A 27,628-nucleotide genomic window follows, 5' to 3' on the forward strand; every position below is an offset into this window, starting at 1 on the left:
TGCCTATTCCTCTTTTCTCTTCTTTCCCTTTGGTCCTTAAAGGATTTTGGTCTTAAAGCCCAGTTTGGGTCTTAGCCAGTTTGGTCCTTAAGGCCCAGTTTGGTCCTTAAAGCCCATTTTGGTCCTAGAGGCCAGTTTGGTCCTTAGAGGCCAGTTTTGGTCTTAAAGGCCCAGTTTTGGTCTTAAAGGCCATTGTTGGTCTGATCCGTTAGTTTTGGTTTTAAAGGCCCGTTTTCTCCTTAAGGCCCATTTGGTCCTTCATTCCTTTTATTTTGTTCTTGCTTTTCTTTTTTGTTCTTTTACTGTCTTTTCTTTTCTTTTTTCTTCTCCTTTTTTCTTCTTTTCTTTTTCTTTTCTTTTCTTTTCTTTTCTTGTCTTCTTTTTTCTTTTCTTTTCTTTCTTTGTTTCTTTTCTTTTCTTTTTTCTTTTCTTTACTTTTCTTTCTTTTTCTCTTGTCTTTTCTTTCTTTTCCTGTCTTTTATTTTCTTGCTTTTCTTTCTTGTCTTGTCTTTTCTTTTTTCTTTCTTTTCTTTTCTTTCTTTTTCTCTTGTCTTTTCTTTCTTTTCTTGTCTTTTATTTTCTTGCTTTTCTTTCTTGTCTTGTCTTTTCTTTTCCTTTCCCAGGGTGAAGTCGGACCCATTGGACGTAAAGGAGAGGTTTGTTCATTCCTCTGTGGTCGTACATAGTCTGTTCTGTCTGAATCTACTGCAGTGAAATGAGTCTGGACAGCTGAGGGGGGAGGGGGTGGGGTCTGCCCCCCCCCCCCCCAAGGGAAATAATATAATAATGTCCATCACACACACACACAGTGTTCTAAAGGGGAAACTCATCTGAAATATCCAACTATCAAACCCTTATGTTACTGTCTGCACACACACACTATATTTCCAAAAGTCTTGTCTCCTCCATCCCAATCCTCAGACTCAGCTGTTCCAGTCCCTTCCATGTCCACAGGTGGATTAAATCCAGCCCTAGGCATGCAGACTGCTTTTACAAACATTTGGGACAGAATGGGTCTCTCTCAGGAGCTCAGTGAATTCCAGCGTAGAACTGTGATAGGATGCCACCTGTGACACAAATCCAGTGGTGAAATTTCCTGGCTCCTAAATATTCCACAGTCAGCTGTCAGCTGGATTATAAGAAAGTGGAAGTGTTTGGGAACGACGGTGACTCAGCCACGCAGTGGTAGGCCACGGAAACTGACGGAGCGGGGTCAGCGGATGCTGAGGCGCAGAGTGTGAAGAGGTGGACGACTGTCTGCAGAGTCAATGGTACAGACCTCCAAACTTCATGTGTCCTTCAGATTAGCTCCAGAACAGTGCGCACAGAGCTTCATGGAATGGGTTTCCGTGGCCGAGCGGCCGCATCTGAGCCATACATCAGCAAGTGCAATGCACAGCGGTGGATGCAGTGGTGTAAAGCACGCCGCCACTGGACTGTAGAGCAGGGGAGGAGCCTTCTCTGGACTGACCAATCACACTTCTCCATCTGACGATCTGACGGACGGGTCTGGGTTTGGTGGTCTCCAGGAGAACGATACTTGTGGGAGCGCATTGTGCCGAGTGTAAAGTTTGGTGGAGGGGGGGTTATGGTGTGGGGTTGTTTTTCAGGAGCTGGGCTGGGCCCCTTAGTTCCAGTGAAAGGAACTGGGAATGCTTCAGCAGAACAAGACATTTGGGACAATTCCACGCTCCCAGCTTTGTGGGAACAGTTTGGAGCCGGCCCCTTCCTCTTCCAACATGACTGTGCACCAGTGCACAAAGCAAGGTCCATTTGGACATGGAGGACAGAGTCTGGTGTGGATGAACTGGACTGGCCTGCACACAGTCCTGACCTCAACCCCATAGAACACCTTTGGATGAATTAGAGCGCAGACTGAGAGCCAGGCCTTCTGTCCAACATCAGTGTGGGACCTCACAAATGCGCTTCTGGAAGAACGGTCCAAAATTCCCATGAACACACTCCTAAACCTTGTGGACAGCCTTCCCAGAAGAGTTGAAGCTGTTAGAGCTGCAAAGGGTGGAGCCACGTCAGACTGAACCCATAGACTAGGAATGGGATGGACCTGACATTCATATGGGAGTCAAAGCAGGAGAGGGAATACTGTTGGAAATATAGTGTATATATGTATATGTGTGTGTGTGTGTGTGTGTGTGTGTGTGTGTGTGTGTGTCACTGGTGCTGCTTCCATGTTTGCGTTTTCCAGTACTCCCATATGGTGTCCCTCCTGTGTCCTCTAACCCTGGTCCTCTAACCCTGGTCCTCTAACCCTGGTCCCTCGTGTGTCCTCAGGTCGGACAGACCGGTGACGTGGGTCCTAAAGGATCTGAAGGACAGAAGGGGGACATGGGCCACCTGGGTCTAGTGGGTCCCAGAGGGTTTCCTGGACACGATGGACTACCAGGTCAACCGGGCCAACCAGGATACCCAGGAAAACCTGTAAGTGGACCCCAGTAAGGGACTGAAAGACCACCAAGACCAGGAAGACCACTAGACTGAGGAAGACCACCAGACTGAAAGACCACCAGACTGAAGAAGACCACCAGACTGAAGAAGACCACCAGACTGAAGAAGACCACCAGACTGAAAGACCACCAGACTGAGGAAGACCACCAGACTGAAAGACCACCAGACTGAAGAAGACCACCAGACTGAAAGACCACCAGACTGAGGAAGACCACCAGACTGAAAGACCAACAGACTGAAGAAGACCACCAGACTGAAAGACCACCAGACTGAGGAAGACCACCAGACGAAAAGACCACCAGACTGAGGAAGACCACCAGACTGAAGAAGACCGCTAGACTGAGGAAGACCACCAGACTGAGGAAGACCACCAGACTAAAGAAGACCACCAGACAGAAAGACCATCAGACTGAGGAAGACCACCAGTCTGAAGAAGACCACCAGACTGAGGAAGACCACCAGACTGAGGAAGACCACCAGACAGAAAGACCACCATACTGAGGAAGACCACCAGACTGAAGAAGACCGGTAGACTGAAGAAGACCACCAGACTGAAAAAGACCACCAGACTGAGGAAGACCACCAGACTAAAGACGACCACCAGACTGAGGAAGACCACCAGACTGAGGAAGACCACCAGACTGAAAGACCACCAGGCTGAGGAAGACCACCAGACTAAAGACGACCACCAGACTGAGGAAGACCACCAGACTGACAGACCACCAGGCTGAGGAAGACCACCAGACTGAGGAAGACCACCAGACTGAAGAACACCACCAGAATGTGGACTCACCAAGACCAGGACCATCAACAGAATAGAATATTTACTTTACTAATTCATCCCATGGACTGGACCGGACTAAACTGGACCAGACCGGACTGGACCAGACCGGACTGGACCAGACTGGACTGGACCGGACCAGACTAAACCGGACTGGACCGGACCCTTTTGGGGGTCCAGTTTTGTCCCAGGGGCCTCCTGTTTGCCCCCCCCCGGCCCCCCCGGTCCCAGCTGACTGTGCGTGTCCTTGTGTGTTCCAGGGTAAACCTCCGTCAGATGAGTACCTGCTGAAACTCTGCTCTGACATCCTGCGCAGTAAGTGTCTGTGCGTTGTCATGGCAACAACAAATGCAAATGTTCCTCATACTGGAGACTGAAACTACTGAAGCATGGAGCAAAATGGAAATATGTCAACACACAAAGGAACTCATGTTTGTCCTACAAGTTCCTAATGACATCATCACCTAATTTGCATAATTTTAAATGTGCATGTAATTATAACAAATGATGTAGGAGAGAGGAACGGGCCTGAAAGAACATGATGCTAGGAGGCTAATTATATCGTTAGCCTCATAGCATAGAAAGACAGGATTTATTCAATGATGCTATGAAGCTAATTATATCGTTAGCCTTGTAGCATAGTATAGTATTGAACAAATCAAGTTTTGTATGCTATGAGGCTAAATATGTCATTATGAGGCTAACAATATCGTTAGCCGCATAGCATAGCATTGAACAAGTCATGTTTAGTATGCTATGAGGCTAACAATGTCATTATGAGGCTAACGATATTGTTACCCTCATAGCATAGAAAGATATGACCTATTCAATGATGCTATGAAGCTAATTATATTGTTAGCCTTGTAGCATAGTATAGCATTGAACAAGTCATGGTTTGTATGCTATGAGGCTAACAATGTCATTATGAGGCTAATTATGTCATTAGCCTCATAGCATAGCACAGCATTGAACAAGTCATGGTTTGTATGCTATGAGGCTAACAATGTCGTTATGAGGCTAACAGTATTGTTACCCTCATAGTATAGAAAGATATGACTTATTCAATGATGCTATGAGGCTAATTATAGCATTAGCCTCATAGCATCATTGAATAAGTCATATTTTTTCAGGTCATAGCCAATGATGCAGAAAGAATCAGCAGTGTTAGGAGGGTAAAGTTACACTTATCGGAATTTGGTCAAAAATATGACTTATTCAATAATGCTATGAGGCTAATTATATTGTTAGCTACATAACATAGCATAGCATAGCATTCAACAAGTCATATTTTTAAGCTATGAGAATAAAAATGTTACTATGAGACTAACAATATCATTAGCCTCATCGCATCAAGATATGACTTATTCAATGATGCTACAAGGCTAACCATATCATTAGCTTCAATGAATAGCATCATTAGATTAGACATATTTTTTCAGGTCATAGCCAATGATCCAAAAAAAAAATCAGGAGTGTAAAGAGAGTAAAGTTATGCCGATAGCACAGTTTGGCTAATGATGCTAACATATCCATTATACTAAATGTAGGTAATGTGTCTGGTATCGTTAGCCTCATAGCATCATTGAATAAGTCATATTTTTGGTCACATGATGTCATCGGTGTAACTTTACTTTTCAAACACTGTGGATTCATTTTATACAGATATCCCAATTTGGCCAAAATTATGACTTAGTCAATAATGCTATGAGGCTAATTATATTGTTAGCCTCATAGCAGAGTATAGCATTGAACAAGTCATGTTTTGTATGCTATGAGGCTAACAATGTCGTTATGGGGCTCACAATACTGTTAGCCTCATCACATCAAAAGATATGACTTACTCAATTATGCTACAAGGCTAACCATATCATTAGCTTCAATGATTAGCATCATTAGATCAGCCATATTTTTTCAGGTCACAGCCAATGATGCAAATAAATAAATAAATAAAAATCAGCAGTGTTAGGAGAGTAAAGTTACACAGATATCACAATTTGGCTAATGATGCTAACATATGTATAATACTAAATGTGGACGAATGTATGTAGTATTGTTAGCCTCATAGCATCATTGAATAAGTCATATTTTTGGTCACATGCTGTCATCGGTGTAACTTTACTGATCAAACACTGTGGATTCACTTTATAGAGATATCACAATTTGGCCAAAAATAGGACTTCTTCAACTTTGCGATGATGCTAATGGTTTGTATCATGGCCCATATTGTCCGGCAGCTGGACCCTGTCAGAGGGACCATATTTGGGTTTTTCAGCTCAGAGTTCCATCTAACCTGAACCCCCCCCCGTCTCTAGACCAGCTCCCAGCGCTACTCCAGACCCTCACCCCCCCGTCTAGATGTGAACCCTGCCAGAGCATAAAGGGACCCCCAGGTGAGCCAGGACCACCGGGACCTAAAGGCTCCATGGGAAGTCCAGGCTACCCCGGCAGAACTGGAACCCCAGGATACCCAGGACCCCCGGGAATGCAGGGGTCTCCAGGCCTGAAAGGTAATTGGGTCAGCCATAACTCGGGATCTGCTCTGGGGGGGGGGGGGGGGGGGGTAGAAGGAACTGGAGGCCCCCCCATAAAAATTTGCCTAATGGAAAAACAACAATTTCGCTAAAAGTCTTGTTTTTCAATGACAAGTTTTTGTTCTTGTTAGAGGTGGGTTTTGGTTGTAGAGAAATGAGTATGTCACACAAAACTGCAACGGAAAGACCTTTTTGCGCAACTAGAGTGCTTAGAGGTCCAGTTTGGGTCCTTAAAGGCCCAGTTTTGTCCTTAGATGCCCAGTTTTGTCCTTAGAGGTCCAGTTTTGGTCGTTAGAGGCCCAGTTTTGGTCATTAGAGGCCCAGTTGTGGTCCTTAAAGGCCCAGTTTTGGTCCTTAAAGGTCCACTTTCGGTCCTTAGAGGCCCAATTTTGCTCCTTAGAGGTCCAGTTTAGGTCCTTAGAGGTCCAGTTTTGGTCCTTAGAGGCCCAGTTGTGGTCCTTAAAGGCCCAAATTTATGAACATAGAAAAATTGAGAGACCAAAAAAATTCAGATACTTAATTCCGTTCAAAAAAATGGAAGGAAATTATTGTTCTGTACAAGTTCTAGTACAAAATAAAAATAAATCTATGGAAAAAAACAAACAAACTGAAAAGCTTCAGAACAAAATGGAAAAATTTGTAAAATCTGAATGTTTTTTTTTTTTTACAAAATAAAACCTTTAAAATGATTGATTGATGATGATACAAATTAAAACAAATCTATATAGAAATAGTGGAAAACTACGAGGACAAAATTAAAACATAAAAAGTAAAAATTAACAATTAGTGCAGTAACTCTAGGCCTTTGGTGGGTCTGTATCATATATGACACAAGGGTCACTGAAGGGTTAACATACACAGATTAGCATGGGGGGGGGGGGTTACATCCACTGCTGTTCATGGTACCATTAATGAAGAACAGGTCCTTTAAAGCCCCCGTCCAAAACCCAAACCACCTGAACAAGCCTCTGATTTATGGCCTTGGACTGAGTGTGATCTGCTGTGAAAGACTCCGCCCACGCTGCTGCAGTTCCCGCCCACGCATGGATGGACTTCAACCTCTGAGCATGCTCTGTCTGTTCATGGAAACTCACATGAATTCAAAGTAAAACTGTGGCTGTTTGGTTTAAAGCCCTGGAGACCTGGAGGTTCCTAATGCAGACTTGTGTGACTGTCCTCAGGTGACCTGGGACCACCAGGGTTCAAAGGCAGTAAAGGGGAGGGGCACCGCGGGCCCCAAGGACCACCTGGACAGCTAGGTACGTAAACCAGACCCTTACCCATCAGCCCCTGGGGTTCTTAAATCAGAGCAGGAATGCACTTTGAACCAAAACACACCAAGGAATAATAAATATGTGGGTGGAGCTAAGTTTAATGAGTACCTTTAACCGTCTGGTGTCCAGGTGAGTATATTAAACACACTTTAACCCTCTGCTATCCAGGTGAGTATATTAAACACACTTTAACCCTGTGCTGTCCAGGTGAGTATATTAAACACACTTTAACCCTCTGCTGTCCAGGTGAGTATATTAAACACACTTTAACCCTCTGCTGTCCAGGTGAATATAGTAAACACACTTTAACCCTGTGCTGTCCAGGTGAGTATATTAAACACACTTTAACCCTGTGCTGTCCAGGTGAGTATATTAAACACACTTTAACCCTGTGCTGTCCAGGTGAGTATATTAAACACACTTTAACCCTGTGCTGTCCAGGTGAGTATATTAAACACACTTTAACCCTGTGCTGTCCAGGTGAGTATATTAAACAACTAGTAAACAAATAAACAATACGCCTTCGGGGCGGGGACAGGTGTCTCCCTGTTGTCTGGGCCTACAGGCCCAACAGCGGTGCAGAGTACCAGACCTTCTTGGAGTCCCTGGGAGGGGTGCTGGATGGTGCTCCGACTGGGGACTCCATTGTTCTCCTGGGTGACTTCAGTGCCCACATGGACAACCACAGTGAGACCTGGAGGGGGTGATGGAGGAACGGCCCCCCCGATCTGAGCCCCAGTGGTGTTCTGTTCTTGAACTTCTGTGCTTGTCACAGTTTGTCCAGAACAAACACCATGTTCCAACACAGGGAGGTCCAGAAGTGCAGGTGGCACCAGGACACCCTAGGCCGGGAGTCGATGAGACTTCATTGTCGTGTCATCAGACCTCCGACCGTGTGTTTTGGACACTCGGGTGAAGAGAGGAGCGGAGCTGTCAGCTGATCACCACCTGGTGGTGAGTTGGATCCGCTGGCGAAGGAGGAAACCGGACAGACTGGGCATGCCCAGACGTGTTGTGAGGGTCTGGTGAATGTCTGGCAGAGCCCGATGTCAGCGTGGTCTTCAACTCCCACCTCCAGGAGAGCTCCTCCCAGATCCTGGGGGAGGCTGGGGACTAGGGCGTCCCATTTTTGGGACTTCTTTTCCAATCAAGCTCTTAATTTGACCAGTTAATCTCTTATATATCAGTAACTCCCCAAAATTTTTTTGTCCCAGTCTGTACAGTTCAGACCCCACCCCCCCCCATCCCCCACCTCCATCTTCAAGGTGCCCGTCAGCCCAGTGCAGAAAACCCATTTTTAATGTAAAATCCTGCATTTGTGGGTTACTTCTGCCATATCTGCTCATGCAAATGTCATTTTAGAGGTTTTGGGGGATGGAGCTGTCGTTTATGAAGGTCTACAATCATGTACAGGTCAAAGGTCACATGATTTTAGACAAGGTCGAGGTCATCTGACACTGAAAATTGGGTCAAATCCCAGGTTTTTTCAGATTTCTTTCTGTCCCAGTCTGATTTGACAGATCTGAACTCAGGGCTGATTTCACTGCAGAACATCTGATCCTACAGTACCCATCTGGTACCCTCCCTTTCCTGCACTTCAGCAGGTACCCACAAATGCAGGATTTTCCACTGAAAAATGGGTTTTCTGCACTGGGGGGGGGGGGGGGGGGGTAAAACTGTACAGATTGGGCTGAAATTTTTGGGGGAGTTACTAATATATAAGAGATTAACTGGACAAATTAAGAACTTGATCGGAAAACAAGTACCAAAAATGGGACACCCTACTGGGGACAGTGAGTCCCAGTGGACCATGTTCTCCACCTCCATTGTCAAAGCGCCTGCCCGGAGCTGTGGTCCAGGGTCTCCGGTGCCTGTCGTAGCAGCAATCCCCGAACCCGGTGGTGGACCCCAGAAGTAAGAGATGCCGTCAAGCTGAAGAAGGAGTCTGATGGAGCCTGGTTGGCTTGTGGGACTCCAAAGGAGCTGATGGGTACCGGCAGGACAGGGGTACCGCAGCCCGAGCGGTGCTGGAGGCAAAAACTGGGGTCTGGGTGGAGTTTGGAGAGGCCATGTAGGAGGACTATTGGTCGGCCTCGAGGAAATTCTGTCAAACTGTCTGTCGCCTCAGGAGGTGAAGCAGTGCACCACCAACACTGTTTCCAGAGGAAGTGGGAGGAGCTGACCTCCACTGGGGGTGTGGTCGGATGGTGGAAGGAATACTGGGAGGATCTGCTCAGTCCCACTGTCACGTCTTCCATGGAGGAAGTAGAGGCTGAGGTCCCAGAGGTGGACTGGTCTAGGTCTCAGAGGTGGACTGGTCCAGGTCTCAGAGGTGGACTGGTCCAGGTCTCAGAGGTGGACTGGTCCAGGTCTCAGAGGTGGACTGGTCCAGGTCTCAGAGGTGGACAGGTCCATGTCTCAGAGGTGGACAGGTCCAGGTCTCAGAGGTGGACTGGTCCAGGTCCCAGGTGGTTGGACAGAGCACCGGGGGTGGAGGAGGTCCACCCTGAGTCCCTTCAGTCTGGATGTGCAGGACTGTCTTGGTTGACACGTCTCTGTAACATGGTGTGGCAGTCGGGGACAGTCCCTCTGGACTGGCAGACCGGGGTGGTGGTCCCCCTTTTTAAGAAACAAATGTAACAAATTCAAAACAAACTGTCTGAAACCCTTCTGACATCAGGACTCTGTGCTTATTATGGTCTGTCGGTGATTAAATGCATGTGTTGAACCTGAACCATCTTTAAGTGGGTTTCGTGTTCTCCCTTCAGGGGTTCAGGGTCCTCGTGGCTTCGATGGAACCGGACATCCAGGTAACCAGGGCGACCCAGGGAAACCGGGACCTCCAGGGGGTCCTGGTAAACGGGGGAACCCGGGTCCTCCAGGGGTCTGCGACATTTCCATGTGCTACCAGAGCTACGACCTCAGGGAGCACTACAGCAAAGGACCCAACGTCTGAGGACCAGGATAAGGGCCAGGAACAGGACCAGAACCAGGAACAGGACCAGGACCACCAAGCTATGACCTCAGGGAGCACTACAGCAAAGGACCCAATGTCTGAGGTCCAGGACAAGGACCACCAAGCGACGACCTCAGGGAGCACTACAGCAAAGGATCCAACATCTGAGGACCAGGACAAGGACCAGGACCACCAAGCTACGACCTCAGGGAGCACTACAGCAAAGGACCGAACATCTGAAGACCGGGACCAGAACCAGAACTACCAAGACTTCTCACTGTTTGACTGACACTGTACTAGAGGAAGGTACACCTGGACCTGGACCTGAACCTGAACGGGCAGTGTGTTGACATAGGATCATGGACGTCATGGTTCTTAATGGAAGCTTCTGCAGAAGAACCTGGTTCACAGCCCGACTTTGAACTTCATTCCTGCAGTTCGAACTAAAACTAAAGATAGTTTTGGAATCCATTTATCCAGGAGTGTCAAACATGTGGCCCAGGGGCCAAAACCGGACCACCAAAGGGTCCAATCCCACCCACCACAGGGTCTAATCCCACCCACCAAAGGGTCCAATCCCGTCCACCAAAGGGTCCAATCCCATTCACCAAAGGGTCCAATCCCATTCTCCAAAGGGTCCAATCCCATTCACCAAAGGGTCCAATCCCGCCCACCAAAGGGTCTAATCCCGCCCACCAAAGGGTCCAATCCCATTCACCAAAGGGTCCAATCCCATTCACCAAAGGTCCAATCCCATTCACCAAAGGGTCCAATCCCATTCACCAAAGGTCCAATCCCATTCACCAAAGGGTCCAATCCCATTCACCAAAGGTCCAATCCCATTCACCAAAGGGTCCAATCCCGTCCACCAAAGGGTCCAATCCCATTCACCAAAGGTCCAATCCCATTCACCAAAGGGTCCAATCCCGTCCACCAAAGGGTCCAATCCCATTCACCAAAGGTCCAATCCCATTCACCAAAGGGTCCAATCCCATTCACCAAAGGTCCAATCCCATTCACCAAAGGGTCCAATCCCATTCACCAAAGGTCCAATCCCATTCACCAAAGGGTCCAATCCCATTCACCAAAGGTCCAATCCGGTCTGAGGGATGAATTTGTGAAATATTAAAATGACACTTAAGGTCAAACCAGTCCTGGATGTTCAAATCCCCTTAGTTAAAGGGCCACTTATCTATTTAAGGGTTAAATAAGGTCTCTCTAATAACTAAAAACCTCTTTTTTTACTGAATCAACTGTTGTCGTTCATTTTGTATCAAACATGGGCTGTGATTTGTTAATGTTTTTACTCTTTTTTTATTTTAATTTTTAATTTTACAAGTGTCAGTGGTGAAGGTCCAAGGTAACAGTAAAATTCTAATAAATATCAACATCTTTCAGAAGTTATCATTACTTGATTTGCCTTTAGGTTTTTTTTGGTTAATGCGTTTAACCCTTTCATGCATGAATTATGAGAACGTTAATCAAGACTTTTTTCTTTATTCCTCTTTAGGCATTTAAAAAACAATGAGATTATTATTATTATTTTTTTTTTATGAAGCTACTTTTCATGGAATTGCAAAAATGTGCGTTTAATTTTTAAAGCAACAAAACGTGTATTTACTGATATACTGTGTGAAAACTATGAAATAAAAACATTAAATGCTGCTAATTTGATGTTTCCTCACATTTTAACATAAACTACAAACAAAAAGTTACGGATATTTATAATTTTTGGGGCTATATTTTTTTTCAGTCGGGATTTTTGCACACTTTTTATTAGGCCCGAGCCGAGTAAAGCTGGCGCAGGGCCTATTGAGTCTGCTGTGGGCGCATGGGGACCAAATCGCCAGTGACGCGGTCGCCTTTCGCCACTGTCGCCACTCTCACACATAAGTAAAGTAAGTAAAGTAAATTTTATTTATAGAGCACTTTTCACAGACAGAGTCACAAAGTGCTTTATCAATTCAAATCAGAATCAAATTAAGTTTACAGAGACCCAACAGAATCCTTCAGGAGCAAACACTTGTGATTGGTGACAGTGGAAGGAAAAACTTCCCTTTAACAGCAGAAACCTGGAGCAGACCCAGACTCCTGAAGGATGGACGTCTGCCTGGACCAGTTGGGGTGAAAGAGAGAGAGAGAGAGTAAAGGAGGAGAAAAGAGAGAGCGATAGAGATATAGAGAGACTGGGAGGGGGGGGGATGACACATGGAGTACGTTATGATGAATACATAGAGTGTAATCAGTCTGTGGTGGTCCTGGGTCAGGTGGGAGACTAAAAAGCCTTTTTAAACAGGAGGGTTTTCAGGTGTTTCACATATTCACATTCACGGCACTGAGACCTTTAAGAACATGTACATGACATGTGCACAAATCGCATATTTACACCTGCTCACAATGAATGGGAGTCAATGGGACACGCCCAGTCGGGGTCAGTCATGTGGGTGTAAGTGCACGACATGTGACCTCTGACCCCACAGACATGTGGGGGAGCTAAAGAGCTTTCACATAAGGCCTAATATGTGGTTACCATGGAAACGGCTATATTGTTCTTGCTCAGATTATTATTATTTTTTTTGTCTTATTTTTCTTTCTCCTGCGCTTTGAGCTCAATTTTGACCCCCCTTGAAATTGCAGCTCAGACATTCGAACACCGATTTGGCTCAAATTTGACTCAGACGTCTATCTCCCAGGCCTACACCCATTAATTAAAAGAAATTAAAATTTCGCACTATAGCGCCCCCTACAAATGTACAGTTACAAAAATGACATCAGTTCAGACATACGAACACCGATTTGCCTCAAATTTGACTCAGACATCTGTCCCCCAGGCCTACACCTATCTGTCAAAAGAAACTGAAATTTCGCACTACAGCGCCCCCTACAAGGTTTTTTTTTTACATTTTTTTATTAAAATTGCTTCAGTTTGGACATACAAACACCGATTTGGCTCAAATTTGACTCAGACATCTATCTCTCAGGCCTACACCCATTTGTCAGAAAAAATTGAAATTTTGGCGCTATAGCGCCCCCTACAATTTTACCTTTACGAAAATTACTTCACTTCAGACATACAAACACCAATTTGGCTCAAATTTGAATCAGTTGTCAGTCTCCCAGGCCTACACCCATTTATCAAAAGAAATTGCCACTTCGCTCAGTAGCGCCCCCTACAAATTTACCTTCACGAAAATTGCATCACTTTGGACATACGAACACCGATTTGGCTCACATTTGACTCAGTGGTACATCTCGCAGGCCTACACCCAATCAATGGAACAAATTGAATTTTGACTCCATAGCGCCCCCTACAGATTTATTTATAGAAAAATTGCTTTGGCTCAGACATACGAACACTGAGTTGTCTCAAATTTGATTCAATTGTCAATCTCCCAGAACTACACCCATTCATCAGAAGACACAAAATTTGGGGCTAGAGCGCCACCTGGTGAACGATGGACATACTTCTACTGGACGTGCCCATGGCGAGGGCCTTTAGATGCTGCTTGCGGCTTTATTTTTTTTTTTACTCTTCTTATCAGATTTCTCTGTTTGATGTCCTGTGTGTGTTTTTTTTTTTTTCCATATCAGTCTGTCGTAGAGCCACGAAAATCGGTACACAGATTCATCATGAGGAGACAAACAAAAAATATTATTATGGCCACGCCCCAAAACCAACTCTTAGTCGGCCATATTGGATTGAAATTTCCAAAATGCTGAGTCAGCGTTTTCGCTGACGTATTTTAACTATCTCCTACTAAGCCGTTTGGCCGAATGAGCTCAAAATCGGTGTACAGTATCTAGAGAAGTGGGACATAAAAAGTTAGCCGAATTTTTTGAATCGGTGTCACCGTTTTTGTGCGACGAGGTTGCAAACTTTGCGAAGTTTTTTCAAAAATTTACCATTACAAAAATTGCTTCAGCTCAGACATACAAACACCGATTTGGCTGAAATTTGACTCAGACATCCATCTCCCTGGCCTACACCCATTTACTAAAAGAAATTGAAATTTCGCACTATAGCGCCCCCTACAAATGTACATTTACAAAAATTACATCAGTTCGGACATACAAACACCGATTTGGCTCAAATTTAACTCAGACATCTGTCTCCCAGGCCTACACCTATCTGTCAAAAGAAACTGAAATTTTTCCCTACAGCGCCCCCTACAAAAATGTTTAGTATTTTTTTATTAAAATTGCTTCAGTTCGGACATACGAACACCGATTTGGCTCAAATTTGACTCAGACGTCTATCTCCCAGGCCTACACCCATTTATCAGAAAAATTTGAAATTCGGTGCCATAGCGCCCCCTACAATTTTACCTTTACAAAAATTACTTCACGTTAGACATGCGAACACCAATTTGGCTCAAATTTGAATCAGTTGTCAATCTCCCAGACCTACACCCATTTATCAAAAGAAATTGCCACTTTGCTCAGTAGCGCCTCCTACAAATTTACCTTAACGAAAATTGCATTAATTCGGACATACGAACACCGATTTAGCTCAAATTTGACTCAGTGGTACATCTCGCAGGCCTACACCCATTCAATGGAAGAAATTTAATTTTAGCTGCATAGCACCCCCTACAGATTTACTTATACAAAAATGTCTTTATTTTGGACATATGAACAAAGATCTGCCTCAAATTTGAATCAGTTGTTAATCTCCCAGGCCTACACCCATTCATCAGAAGACATTGAAATTTGGTGCTAGAGCGCCACCTGCTGAACGATGGACATACTTCTACTGGACGTGCCCGTGGAGAGGGCCTTTAGATGCCGCTTGCGGCTTTAATTTTTTTTTTACTCTTCTTATCAGATTTCTCTGTTTGATGTCCTGTGTGTGTTTTTTTTTTTTTTTTCCATATCAGTCTGATAATAATCGCTGCTGATACTTATATATTTACATATTTAAAGTCATATCTGATGGAATACGCGTTTATCTGACAGTTTGGATCATAAAGTGTGAAAACAGACTCAAAAGGTCGACTGCAGTTCGACTCATTCTGAGTCACTTTAGATGGAAATCAGCTGTAAAGGAAACACTTCTGTTCATGTCAGCATTTACTTCTGTTTTTTCTGTTTATTATTATTACACATATTCACTTCACGCTAACAGTTTCCTGAACACCCCCCCCCCCCCCCCCCCCCCCCGAGGGAGTTAGTTTCCGCCCTCCGAGCGACTGAAGAGAAATGAGTTTATGTATGATTTATATGAAGATGACAGATGAAGGAGTGGAAGATTCCACCGCAGGAACATGAATAACTCATACAAACTGAAGACTGTTGGTTATTCATGTTCCCGTTCTGGACCAACAGTCTTCAGTTTTTATGAGTTATTCATGTTCCTGCGGTGGAGTCTTCCACTCCTTCATCTGTCATTTTCACATAAATCACACATAAACTCATTTCTTTTCAGCAGAGACGCTGCTGGTCCACAACAGGAACATGAATAACTCATACAAACTGTCCATCCCTAGTGGACATACACTGACCCCTAGTGGACAGTCACAGAAGGGCATTAGAAACAACCAGAACCAAGATGGCCGACACAGAAATGTTTACATTTACAGACTAGCCTTTGACAAAACATGTGAATAACCTGAACAAATAAGAACAGCCTGAAATGTCTGAACAGAAGTCTGTGGAACTGTACTCATCTTCTGCCTGTTACTAAATGTTTTGTGTATTTGTAGATCCGCTGTGATCTGTAAGTTGTGAGGCACATGTATGAATGATAAACTGAGGTGGAATATTGTTAAAATTACACAGATTTTTCTTCAGAATTTTCAGGTTGTTCATGTATTTTTATGTTAGGTTCAAGATGTAAACATTTTCATTACAAAAAGTTACTTTTTTCACTCACAACCACAGAGAAAACTTTGGAGTTGACATTATTTATCAGTTTTCATCCTATTATTTTCCTGGTTGGGCCCACTTTAGATCATAATAGGCTAAATGTGGAACTGAACTAACATGAGTTTGACAGACCTGATCTGAAGTGGGCGTGTCTTTCTGAAGTCCCGCCCCTCTATTTCCTGTCATTTCCTGTTGTCTTCTGTGCTCTTCTCCATTCCTTCTGCTTTTGCTGCTGATACCGTCTGCTGTTTCCACTGAGGTCGCACTCACATTTAAGCCCACGTGTGAAAGGTGTGAATGTGGGGGTTTCACACACCGACACCGAAGTTATTTTTACACGTGTGCCGTTATTATGGTCTGTTTTTACCCACATATGTGTGTGAAAAGAACCCATTCAGTCTGATCTGAGGTGAAGGCCTGTGTTCATACATTTCTGACGTACACACACTCAGTGTTGACCCCTGAACCCTCCAGACCTCCAACTGTGTCCTACAGTCTGGTCTGGATCATAAATATTCAGTCATATTTATCCAGTTCATATCTGTTACAATGTTGAAGAATGGAGACTATGGTATTATGGGATGTTTTCCAGCACTTACATCCTTGGATGATTTTGTTGATTTATTCATTTTATATTAAAAGAAACTGTGTATAACCATGTATTGTCATCTATCTATCTATCTATCTATCTATCTATCTATCTATCTATCTATCTATCTATCTATCTATCTATCTATCTATCTATCTATCTATCTATCTATCTATCTCATCCATCCGTCCCTCTGGTCGTACAATAGGAAGTTTTCGGAGTCATTTTCATGTATTTATAGTCAACAGGAAACACACTTCCACATAAGTCTATAAACAGACTCTTCCTTCAGTGAAGTTCTGCAATTTACAAAGAAAACTAATTTCAGATCCATGTAAACAACAAACTTTAAGTGAAAATGTGTGATCTGATGCAGAGGGTCACACACACGTGTTCGTTAAACACAACTAGAACCACACACACACACACAAAAAAAAAAAACAACTAGAACCACACACACAAAAAAAAAAACAACTAGAACCACACACACACAAAAAAAAAACCACAACTAGAACCACACACACACACACACACAGACACACACACAAAACACAACTAAAACCACACACTGTTAAAAAAAATAAATAAATATGCAATTTAACAGAATTTTCACTGTTTGACAGATTTTTTTCTGTATTTTTCAGATCCAGGAAAATATCAATGAAATGACAAAAACAGACTGTGATTTTACATGTCAAATGGAAAAGAACAGGAAAAAACTGTAACTGTGAAGAACCATAAGATTTAATTTTTTAAAAAAAAAATTTTTTTTCACAGAAAAATACAGTTAAAATACATTTGCAAATGTATCATAATTTCACAAATATTTATTTTCTATTTATGAGATTAAACTGTTAATTTAAAGTTTAATAGTGTAAAAAAAAAAAAAATAATAAAACCAGATAAAATTACTGACAATTAACGGTAACAGAAGTATTAGTTCTGTCAGTTGAACCAGACTTGTTTGTTAATTGACAAATATCTTGTGTAATTACAGGAGGTTTCACAACAAAACTGTTGAATAAATGTATTTTTGTGAATATATAACATGTATAAGCACTGATAAACTGTCCAAATACAGTTTTTATCAGTGGATTGGACAACTGAGTCTCACTGAAAATTATTTATATATATATTTATAGGGAATTGGATTGTTTTAATACATGTAAATATTCTTTATTCAACATTAAAAAGTAAAAAAAAAAAAAAAATATGCAAAATCTCATGTGAAGTTAGGGCAAAAAACTGTATTTGAATTTTGGAAAATTACCGTATTTTTGTGAGATGGTTATTTTCTGTTATTTTACAGTATTTTTTCAGCACCCCTGCTGCTGGAATAATTTTTTCCTTTTTTTTTTTTTTTTTAAGTGCAGAGGTAATCAATGAGACAAACACCGACAACAGCCTTTAAAACACAGGTGTGTGTTCAACATGCGGTCTGTGGACCCAAACCAGACGCCAAAGGATCCGATCTGACCCACAGGATGAATTTGTGAAATGAAAAAATGACACTGAAGACATGAACAGTCAGTGGTAGAGGTGTGTACTGACAAGAAACTGGAGATCGGACACACATGACAATGTTGGGCTCATGTTCTGTGATGGTCCTGTTCTAAAGGCCGTCTGTTCTTAGTGTGTTCTTAGTGTGTTCTTAGTGTGTTCTTAGTTTGTTCTTAGTTTGTTCTTAGTGTGTTCGCAGCTGAACTCAGTGGGACAGCTGTGGTTTCAGTGCTCTTCAGATTCCATGCTCTTGGATATTTTTGGGTCGGTCCGTTGTGTAAAGTGTGTGGAAGTGAGTCAACAGTGGATGTGACTGGAAAACTGAGGGGTCTGATGACATCATCACTGTGGGAGGAGCATCTGTGGCAAACACTCAGCATTTAATGGGAAATATTCATATGACTGTTGGAGAGTTACCAGGCAACGATGAGACAGAAGAAGAACAAAGAAGAAGGACAGAAGAAGAACAAAGAAGAACAGAAGAACAGAAGCTCCAGTCCAAACAGACACAAGAAGATCTACCAGAGAAACAGCTGGGACCGAACCCACAACTACATATGGTCCAAATGTGCTCACAGCTCTTCTGTGTCTGTGTTCATATTAAATCAGTCTCAGTGAATCCAAAGGAACTTTGTGTTGGTAAATGACAGTTGTTCAAATGGACAGGATTTCAGTTCTGTTCAACATGTTGATGCTCATATGAACTATGTTTTCAGCTCAAAAATGAACCATTTCAGCACAATTAATGCTATATTTTCATGTCACAAATGGACAAGTTCTATTTGAACTGAACTGAGCTGAAAAACAAATCTTCTCTTCTTTTGGATTCCCCAGTTTTTCTTCCCAGATTCTCTCCTCCATATCACATGTTTTATTTGTACAGGTTCAATCTGGAGTATGGTGCTGATCCATCCTGCTTCTGTTCCACCAATACATACATGAAGAATGGCACACAGCACTGTTTACATCAACACTTTTACAATAAGAAGCATTTTTAGACACAAACAACAATTCTAGATTGTTCTTTCCTCTTTAGTCTGATGCTAAACTATCCAATAAATAATAGTGCTCCTAGTTTTTGCACAGGGATCATTAGTGTAAACGCTGACATGGCTGCAGAGCATCAGTATGATGGGATCCACAACAACCATGTCACATCCGTCCACTGACACATTTAGTGTTTTTGTGTCAGCTGGGAATGTTTTAGATCCACAATACCAACACTTATGAAGAAGAGCACAATTAGCAATAGGAAGTCTAGAAGTTTATTCCGAATAAAGTACTGGGACTGACCAGAGCATCATGGGTAATGTCACGTCCGTCCACCAGCAAAAGTTTTCACATCCGCGTGCTATTCCAAATCCAATATTTATGAAAATAGAGCTTCCACTGTCAGAGAATACCAGTAGTCTGTGCACAAATGGATTAGCATTATTTACACACACTTCTGTGACTGTAGGACAACTGTTTTGGACACAAATGGACACTCATTTGACCCCCGAAGGACATTTTGATATAAAAATAAGGCAATGTCTACTGCTCCAGTACTGAGGTAGTAAATATGGGTGTGTCTATGTCCACTGAGCCAATCAGATGTTCTCATTTCTCCTGTTTGAATCAGCAGTAGGGCGGAGTCAAGGGAAGGTTAATGTGTGGTTAAAAAAAAAAAAAAAAAATACAATAATCTACACCAAACTCATATTTTGTTGGTAATTACTTGTATTTTCAGGACCATGTATTTTGAAATACTGCAGTCATATACAAGGCAACGCAAAGACTGGATCTGAGTTCTGTTCACTGGTCTGGGCAGATTTATTTACATGAGTGTGCTGAGGTTTGGGAAACACGTATAAAATGTCATTATAATCACTTCCAATTCTGCAGAAAAAAAGAGTAATAAGGACTGTTCACAGCAAGGCTCAGCACTGGGAACATCCAACATCCACTGTTTAGACAAAAACAAACCACTGACACTCACTGACATCGTATCTGACCAAACAGCAATGAACCAAATACTGAACAACAACAACCTGAGAACAGTTTGTGTTTATGTAGTTCTGCTGTTAAACGACGGAACAGTGTAAGTGAGGAACCCCAGCAGAGTCCAAATATGAAGCAGTTGAAGAACATGGACACAAACGTTCAGCAGTTCCAGCTGGTACCTGCTCCTCATTCCTGACCACGGTCCTGTTCTCACTGATATGGAAGAAGGATCAGAGGCAGAGAAGCCTGTGGGAACGTTTATGTGTCTGTACGGAACAGTGTCTATGGACACGTATATGTACGTGTATGAACACGGGCATGTATATGTGTGGATATATATGTCGAGGCCCAAAACGGAATCTGTCCCGATTCAGAATCGGGCCGGCCCGGAATGGAATTCCATTCTGGGCTGGCCAAAAATGGAATTCCATTTTGGGCCGGCCCGATTCTGAAGCGGGCCAGCCCAGAATGGAATTCTATTCTAGGCCGGCCTAGAATGGAATCTCTATAGGATTCCATTCTGGGCTGGCCCAGAATGGAATCCTAACTCAACCTGGCCCAGAATGGAATTCCATTCTGGGCCCAATTCAGAATCAGGCCAGCCCAGATTGGAATTCTATTCTGGGCTGGCCTAGAATGGAATCCTGCTGCTATAATGTTATTTTTATGCCATGTTTAATGCAAATGATCCATAATTCCATAATTTGTCAAATATACATATATTTGAGTACATTTAAGAGAACACAAAAACCTTTGATGAAGCCATCAAAGACTGTAGGTGTGAAATGCCGCTCCAAGAAAGCTGGATTCAAGTGTTCTACCAAGTGCCACGTGAACAACCAGGGATGCCAGAACAAGTTCTAAGACTTCAGTGCAAGTTTGATTGCATATTCAACAATGTGACATTTTTGGTCTATTAGTGCCAATTTACATTTTCAGTCTTACATACCTTGAGTAACTATTGTCAATTTCAGTCGATTTCACTGTACCATATATTGGTGGGGAGGACCACTAGGTTCTATTTGTAAATAAAGTGTATTATAGTTTACAATTAAAATGTTGTTTGTTTCATTTTTTTTTCACATATTTGCAAATTCCATGTATTGATTTTTGTAATAATTTAGATCATTTGCATTAAACATGGTATAAAAATAACATTATAGCAGCAGGATTCCATTCTAGGCCGGTCTAGAATAGAATTCCATTCTGGGCCGGCCCGCTTCAGAATCGGGCCGGCCCAAAATGAAATTCCATTTTTGGCCGGTCCAAGTCAGAATCGGGACAGATTCTGTTTTGGGCCTCGACATATATATACAGACCTGATCCAAATCTTCAGACCAGTTGAAAAATAGCTAGAATTGACCTTTTGCACATTTGGATCTTAATGAGGTTTTAAGTAGAGCTACAATCTACAAAAGCAAGAAGGGGGAGTGAGACAAAAAGCACTTTGAAAAGTCATTTATTGAAAAAAACAAGTAAACTGAAATAGGCTGTTTATCAGCTGATCAAAAGTTTAAGACCATCGCTCAAAAAATTACAAAAAACTCTCCAAACCAGAACAAAAAATGTTCTCAGTAGGACTCAGTAATGAGTAGCTCCACCGTTCTTGTTAATCACTTCATAAATTCGTTAGCCCATGCTTGATGCCAGTGTTTCCAGGAGGCTGGTGGGAACATTGCTCCAAGTGGTGAAGATGGCTTCACCAAGGGCATCAACTGTCTGGAACTGATGGCCATTTTTATAAACTTCCCTTGCCATCCATCCCCAAATGTTCTCTATGGGATTTAAATCAGGGGAACATGCGGGATGGTCCAAAAGAGTGATGTTCTTCTCCCTGAAGAAGTCCTTGGTCAAGCGAGCATTGTGAGCTGCAGCGTTGTCCTGTTTTTAAACCCAGCTGTTCCCACACAGACCAGGGCCCTCAGTCATGAGGGACGCCCGCTGCAACATCTGCACGTAACCGGCCGCCGTTTGACCACCCTGCACCACCTGAAGCTCCAGTGTTCCACTGAATGAAAAAGCACCTCAGATCATGATGGACCCCCCTCCATTGTGCCGGGTAGAAAACATCTCAGGTGGGATCTCCTTGTCAACGTTGGAAGCCATCTGGACCATCAAAGTTCCATTTTTTCTCATCAGAGAATAAAACTTTTTTCCACCTTTCAGTGTCCCATGTTTGATGCTCCTGGCAAAGTCTAAACGGGCAGTTTTGTGGCGTTGGAGGAGACGAGGTCTTTGAATTGGTTTTTTGTTTTTGAAACCCTTTTCCCGCAGATGCCGTCTGATGGTTATTGCGCTGCAGTCGGCACCAGTAAGGGCCTTCATTTGGGTGGAGGACCGCCCTGTGTGTTGACGGACAGTCAATGGGATCCTCCGGCTCAGCGCAGGTGTCATTTTTTTGGGTCTACCACTTGACTTTTTTGTTCCATAATGCTCAGGATCTGTCCAAAAATGTAGAATGACTGTCTTACTGCGTCCAACCTCAGCAGCAATGGCACGCTGCCAGAGGCCTCGCTTATGCAGCTGGACGATCCGACCACGTTCAAGAAGAGAAAGCTTCTGAGCTTTAGCCATCAGGAGGGCATGACCGTGTGAATGCCCGACAGAAAAGGAGAATTTGGAGCAGATTTTGGCTTTTATAGCCTGTGGTCTTAAACTTTGGATCAGCTGATAAACAGCCTATTTCAGTTTACTTGTTTTCAATAAATGACTTTTTCAAAGTGCTTTTTGTCTCACTCCCCCTTCTTGCTTTTGTAGATTGTAGCTCTACTTAAAACCTCATTAAGATCCAAATGTGCAAAAGGTCAATTCTAGCTATTTTTCAACTGGTCTGAAGATTTGGATCAGGTCTGTATGTGTATCTAATGGTATATGTGGATGTGTGCGTGTGTATACCTATATATATATATATATATATACCTATATATATATATATATATATATATATATATATATACACACACATATATACACACATATATATATATATATATATATATATATATATATATATATATATATATATATATATATATAAGCGCTGAGCAACAATTGAAATTCTTAATCACAATTGTGGAATGTGGATTTCTGTGATTAATCATGATTAATCACATAGTTATATGGGGGGGGGGGGGGGGGGGGGGTGCTGGCATCAAAAGCGTGTAGTATTGCCTTCAAGTGATATTTCTGGAACCTCCTGCACATGCTCAGTGTGTTTGTGGACTACGTGTGACCCCGTTGGACCCACTTGGACTGGTTCCACCTGGACACACAGATTTATGGAACCCATATGAGTCTGGACCACAAACTGTTGGAGTCCACTAAAGACAAAGACCAGGAGAGGAGCTGTGTGGGTGGAGCCTGGGGAATTGGGCTGGTCCTGTTCTTACCTTGGGGAGGTACATGTGTGATGGGAGGGGCTACTGGGACACCAGTGGGACCAGAGTCCAGTCCAGTCCAGTCCAGTCCAGTCGGTACCAGCGTGCCATAACTCCACCCAGGTAGCAAAGCGAAGGCAGAACCAGTTAAAAACAGGTGGAACTCTGGAACAAATCTGGAAATCAGTGGTTCTGTTGGTTCTGTTTGTTTCTGGTTCTGTTTGTCTCTGGTTCTGTTGGTTCTGTTTGGTTCTGCTTCTGTTGGTTCTGGTTCTGTTGGTTCTGTTTGGTTCTGTTGGTTCTGGCTCTGTTGGTTCTGTTTGGTTCTGTTTGTTTCTGGTTCTGTTTGTTTCTGGTTCTGTTGGTTCTGCTTCTGTTGGTTCTGTTTGCTTCTGTTGGTTCTGGTTCTGTTGGTTCTGTTTGGTTCTGGTTCTGTTTGGTTCTGTTCGTTCTGTTTGTTTTGGGTCCGTTTGTTTCTGTTTGGTTCTGGTTCTGTTTGATTCTGTTGGTTCTGTTCTGGTTCTGTTGGTTCTGTTTGGTTCTGTTGGTTCTGTTTGGTTCTGGTTCTGTTGGTTCTGGTTCTGTTGGTTCTGTTGGGTTTTGATTCTGTTTGGTTCTGGTTCTGTTGGTTCTATTTGGTTCTGTTGGGTTCTGTTGGTTCTGTTTGGTTCTGGTTCTGTTGGTTCTGTTGGGTTCTGTTGGTTCTGTTTGGTTCTAGTGTTTCTTCCTGTGTTTGTGATGTGCATCTGTCAGACACTGTGAGGGCGGGGCTTGAACCCCTCCCACTTCCTGCTCGGCCCCTCCCCTCTGTCCTTTAGTGTTTGTTGGTCCGTCTCGGTCTTCAGTTCAGATGCTGCGTCTGCGTCCACAGGGTGAGTGCATCATCAGCTTCAGCTTCAGCTGTTTCTGCTTCAGTCTGAACTGGTTCTGCTTTTGTCTTCTCTTCTAAATGAACTCTTTTGGACACATTTAAACGTCCTGAACTCAGCCTTAAACCACTTCCTCTAACTGTTCTAATGACAGGAACAGCAGTTTGTGGACCTTCTGAACTGTTCTAGACTGTTCTGGACTGTTCTGGACTGTTCTAGACTGTTCTGAACTGTTCTGAACTGTTCTAGACTGTTCTGAACTGTTCTAGACTGTTCTAGACTGTTCTGGACTGTTCTGAACTGTTCTAGACTGTTCTGAACTGTTCTAGACTATTCTGAACTGTTCTGAACTGTTCTAGACTGTTCTGAACTGTTCTAAACTGTTCTGGACTGTTCTGAACTGTTCTAGACTGTTCTGAACTGTTCTAGACTGTTCTGAACTGTTCTGAACTGTTCTAAACTGTTCTGGACTGTTCTGAACTGTTCTAGACTGTTCTGAACTGTTCTAGACTGTTCTGAACTGTTCTAAACTGTTCTGGACTGTTCTGAACTGTTCTGAACTGTTCTAGACTGTTCTGAACTGTTCTAGACTGTTCTGAACTGTTCTAGACTGTTCTGGACTGTTCTGAACTGTTCTGGACTGTTCTGGACTGTTCTAGACTGTTCTGGACTGTTCTGGACTGTTCTAGACTGTTCTGAACTGTTCTGAACTGTTCTAGACTGTTCTAGACTGTTCTAGACTGTTCTGAACTGTTCTAGACTGTTCTGAACTGTTCTAGACTGTTCTTAACTGTTCTAAACTGTTCTGGACTGTTCTGAACTGTTCTGAACTGTTCTAGACTGTTCTGAACTGTTCTAGACTGTTCTGAACTGTTCTGAACTGTTCTAGACTGTTCTGAACTGTTGTAGACTGTTCTGAACTGTTCTAAACTGTTCTAAACTGTTCTGGACTGTTCTGAACTGTTCTGAACTGTTCTAGACTGTTCTGAACTGTTCAGGACTGTTCTGAACTGTTCTGAACTGTTCTAGACTGTTCTGAACTGTTCTGAACTGTTCTAGACTGTTCTGGACTGTTCTGAACTGTTCTACACTGTTCTGAACTGTTCTAGACTGTTCTGGACTGTTCTGAACTGTTCTAGACTGTTCTAGACTGTTCTAAACTGTTCTGGACTGTTCTGAACTGTTCTGAACTGTTCTAGACTGTTCTGAACTGTTCTGAACTGTTCTAGACTGTTCTGAACTGTTCTAGACTGTTCTGGACTGTTCTGAACTGTTCTGAACTGTTCTAGACTGTTCTAGACTGTTCTAAACTGTTCTGAACTGTTCTGAACTGTTCTAGACTGTTCTAGACTGTTCTAAACTGTTCTGGACTGTTCTGAACTGTTCTAGACTGTTCTGAACTGTTCTAGACTGTTCTAGACTGTTCTAAACTGTTCTGGACTGTTCTGAACTGTTCTAGACTGTTCTGAACTGTTCTAGACTGTTCTAAACTGTTCTAGACTGTTCTAAACTGTTCTGGACTGTTCTGAACTGTTCTAGACTGTTCTGAACTGTTCTAGACTGTTCTAGACTGTTCTAAACTGTTCTGGACTGTTCTGAACTGTTCTAGACTGTTCTGAACTGTTCTAGACTGTTCTAAACTGTTCTGGACTGTTCTGAACTGTTCTGAACTGTTCTAAACTGTTCTAGACTGTTCTGAACTGTTCTGAACTGTTCTAAACTGTTCTAGACTGTTCTGGACTGTTCTGAACTGTTCTAGACTGTTCATGCTCCTAAAACTATTCACTTTTCACCTCCTCACACCCACTGTTCACAACTTTATACAAAAAAAGGAAAGAAAACTGTCCACCACAAAGGACATTCCATCAGAATTTAAAAACTGCATCTGAAAAAGCGGTTGCATCCTGATGTTTCCAACAGAAGCACTGACTGAACCCAAACAGAAACAGCTGGTACGTTACTGACATTTTCTGGGTCTGAGGAGGTTCAACGACACTGGACGTTTAGAGGAATATATGGATGTTCTCGGAGTCATAGTCGTTTTTATTTTAGATTATATACTCATTCTCTTTTCTGATCTTAAATGGCGCTTTTTTTTGCTTGTTTGAATTTCCTTCTTAAAAGATTGTATTTCTGTACGGATCTTAAATTGTCTTCGGACAATAAATCTGTTTATTCACGGCACACACAACAATACAAACACTTTTAGTCTACAACGAGTAAAAATCGGACCAGTGTCCCTGTATCTGACCGGCCAAATTCAAAACTGTTAAATGTATCCAGATCCATTTCTTCTCCCCCAGTTCTGTGTATTTATTCTATTACACAAATAGTCCATGTTTTGCTCATATTCAATCAGATCTGGAAAAAATTCAAATTCACACTTGATATCATTGATACTGATTTATTGGATCAATCCACTTCCTATCTGTTAGAATGGGAAAAGTTTTCAAAGTTGCACCAAATCCAGAATCAGATCCAAATTATGTCAGTACCTTGTGTTGACATCATCATACAGAAGCTGTAGACCAAGTGTGAAGTCAGACAGAACTGGAGTTTAGAAGAAAAAGACGATTGAAAGTTTTGTAACGGACAACAGACGACGACAGATGACAGTTTACGGCCTGTCGGCTGGTCAGCTAAAAATAACACTGGTCTACAGGTCACATGGTTCCACTGGTCTACAGGTTCTACCAGTGGAACATTTAGTTTAATCATTAATCTGATTCAAATCCAGAACACTGAACTCATGTAATCTCAGTCAGATCATTTATTAATCTCTGTAGAATGGTGGAACCCTCTGCTCTGTAATATTACAATATTTTGCTTTTTTTTTTTTTTTATTTATTCTATTTAGCTCTATTCATTAGTTTCTTTGTAAACTTTTTGTTCTATTTTTTTTCTTAGTTTTATTAATTTTCTTTTCACTCTACTCTGCCCTTCTCTATTCTGTTCTTTTTTTTTACTCTTCTGACTCCTGTTCTCCATGTGTGTTTTTTTTTTTTAACTCTTCTCCATGTGTTTTTTTACTCTTGTCCATGTGTTTCTTTTTTTTTATTCTTCTCCATGTGTCTTTTTTTACTCTTGTCCATGTGGGTTTTTTTTTTACTCTTCTCCATGTGTCTTTTTTTTACTCTTGTCCATGTGTGGTTTTTTTTTGTTTTTTTTACTCTTCTCCATGTGTGTTTTTTTTTTACTCTTGTCCGTGTGTTTTTTACTCTTGTCCATGTGTTTGGGTTTTTTTTTTACTCTTGTCCATGTGTTTTTTTTTTACTCTTCTCCATGTCTGTTTTTTGACTCTTGTCCATGTGTTGTTTTTTTTTAAATTGTCCATGTGTTTTGTTTGTTTTTTATACTCTTGTCCATGTGTTTTTTTTCACTCTTGTCCATGTCTTTTTTTTACTCTATCCATGTGTATTTTTTTTCACTCTTGTCCA

The 27,628-nt window shown here is 42.5% G+C and overlaps 1 protein-coding gene across 1 annotated transcript in view; it reads left to right on the forward strand.

Annotated features, from left to right (window-relative positions):
* The window catches only part of LOC115416714 (collagen alpha-1(XXI) chain), an 84,235-nt gene extending 73,632 nt beyond the window's left edge, over window positions 1-10,603 (forward strand). Inside the window, exons 21-26 of the mRNA XM_030130561.1 lie at window positions 624-656; window positions 2,293-2,439; window positions 3,508-3,562; window positions 5,560-5,754; window positions 6,960-7,037; window positions 9,821-10,603. Of these exons, the coding sequence (XP_029986421.1) occupies window positions 624-656; window positions 2,293-2,439; window positions 3,508-3,562; window positions 5,560-5,754; window positions 6,960-7,037; window positions 9,821-10,008 (696 nt within the window). The 3' untranslated portion in view covers window positions 10,009-10,603. The remainder of the gene's footprint in view (window positions 1-623; window positions 657-2,292; window positions 2,440-3,507; window positions 3,563-5,559; window positions 5,755-6,959; window positions 7,038-9,820) is intronic.
* The last annotated feature ends 17,025 nt before the right edge of the window (window positions 10,604-27,628 follow it).

The sequence above is a fragment of the Sphaeramia orbicularis genome, unplaced genomic scaffold (genome assembly GCF_902148855.1).
Source record: "Sphaeramia orbicularis unplaced genomic scaffold, fSphaOr1.1, whole genome shotgun sequence".
Lineage (NCBI taxonomy): Eukaryota > Metazoa > Chordata > Actinopteri > Kurtiformes > Apogonidae > Sphaeramia > Sphaeramia orbicularis.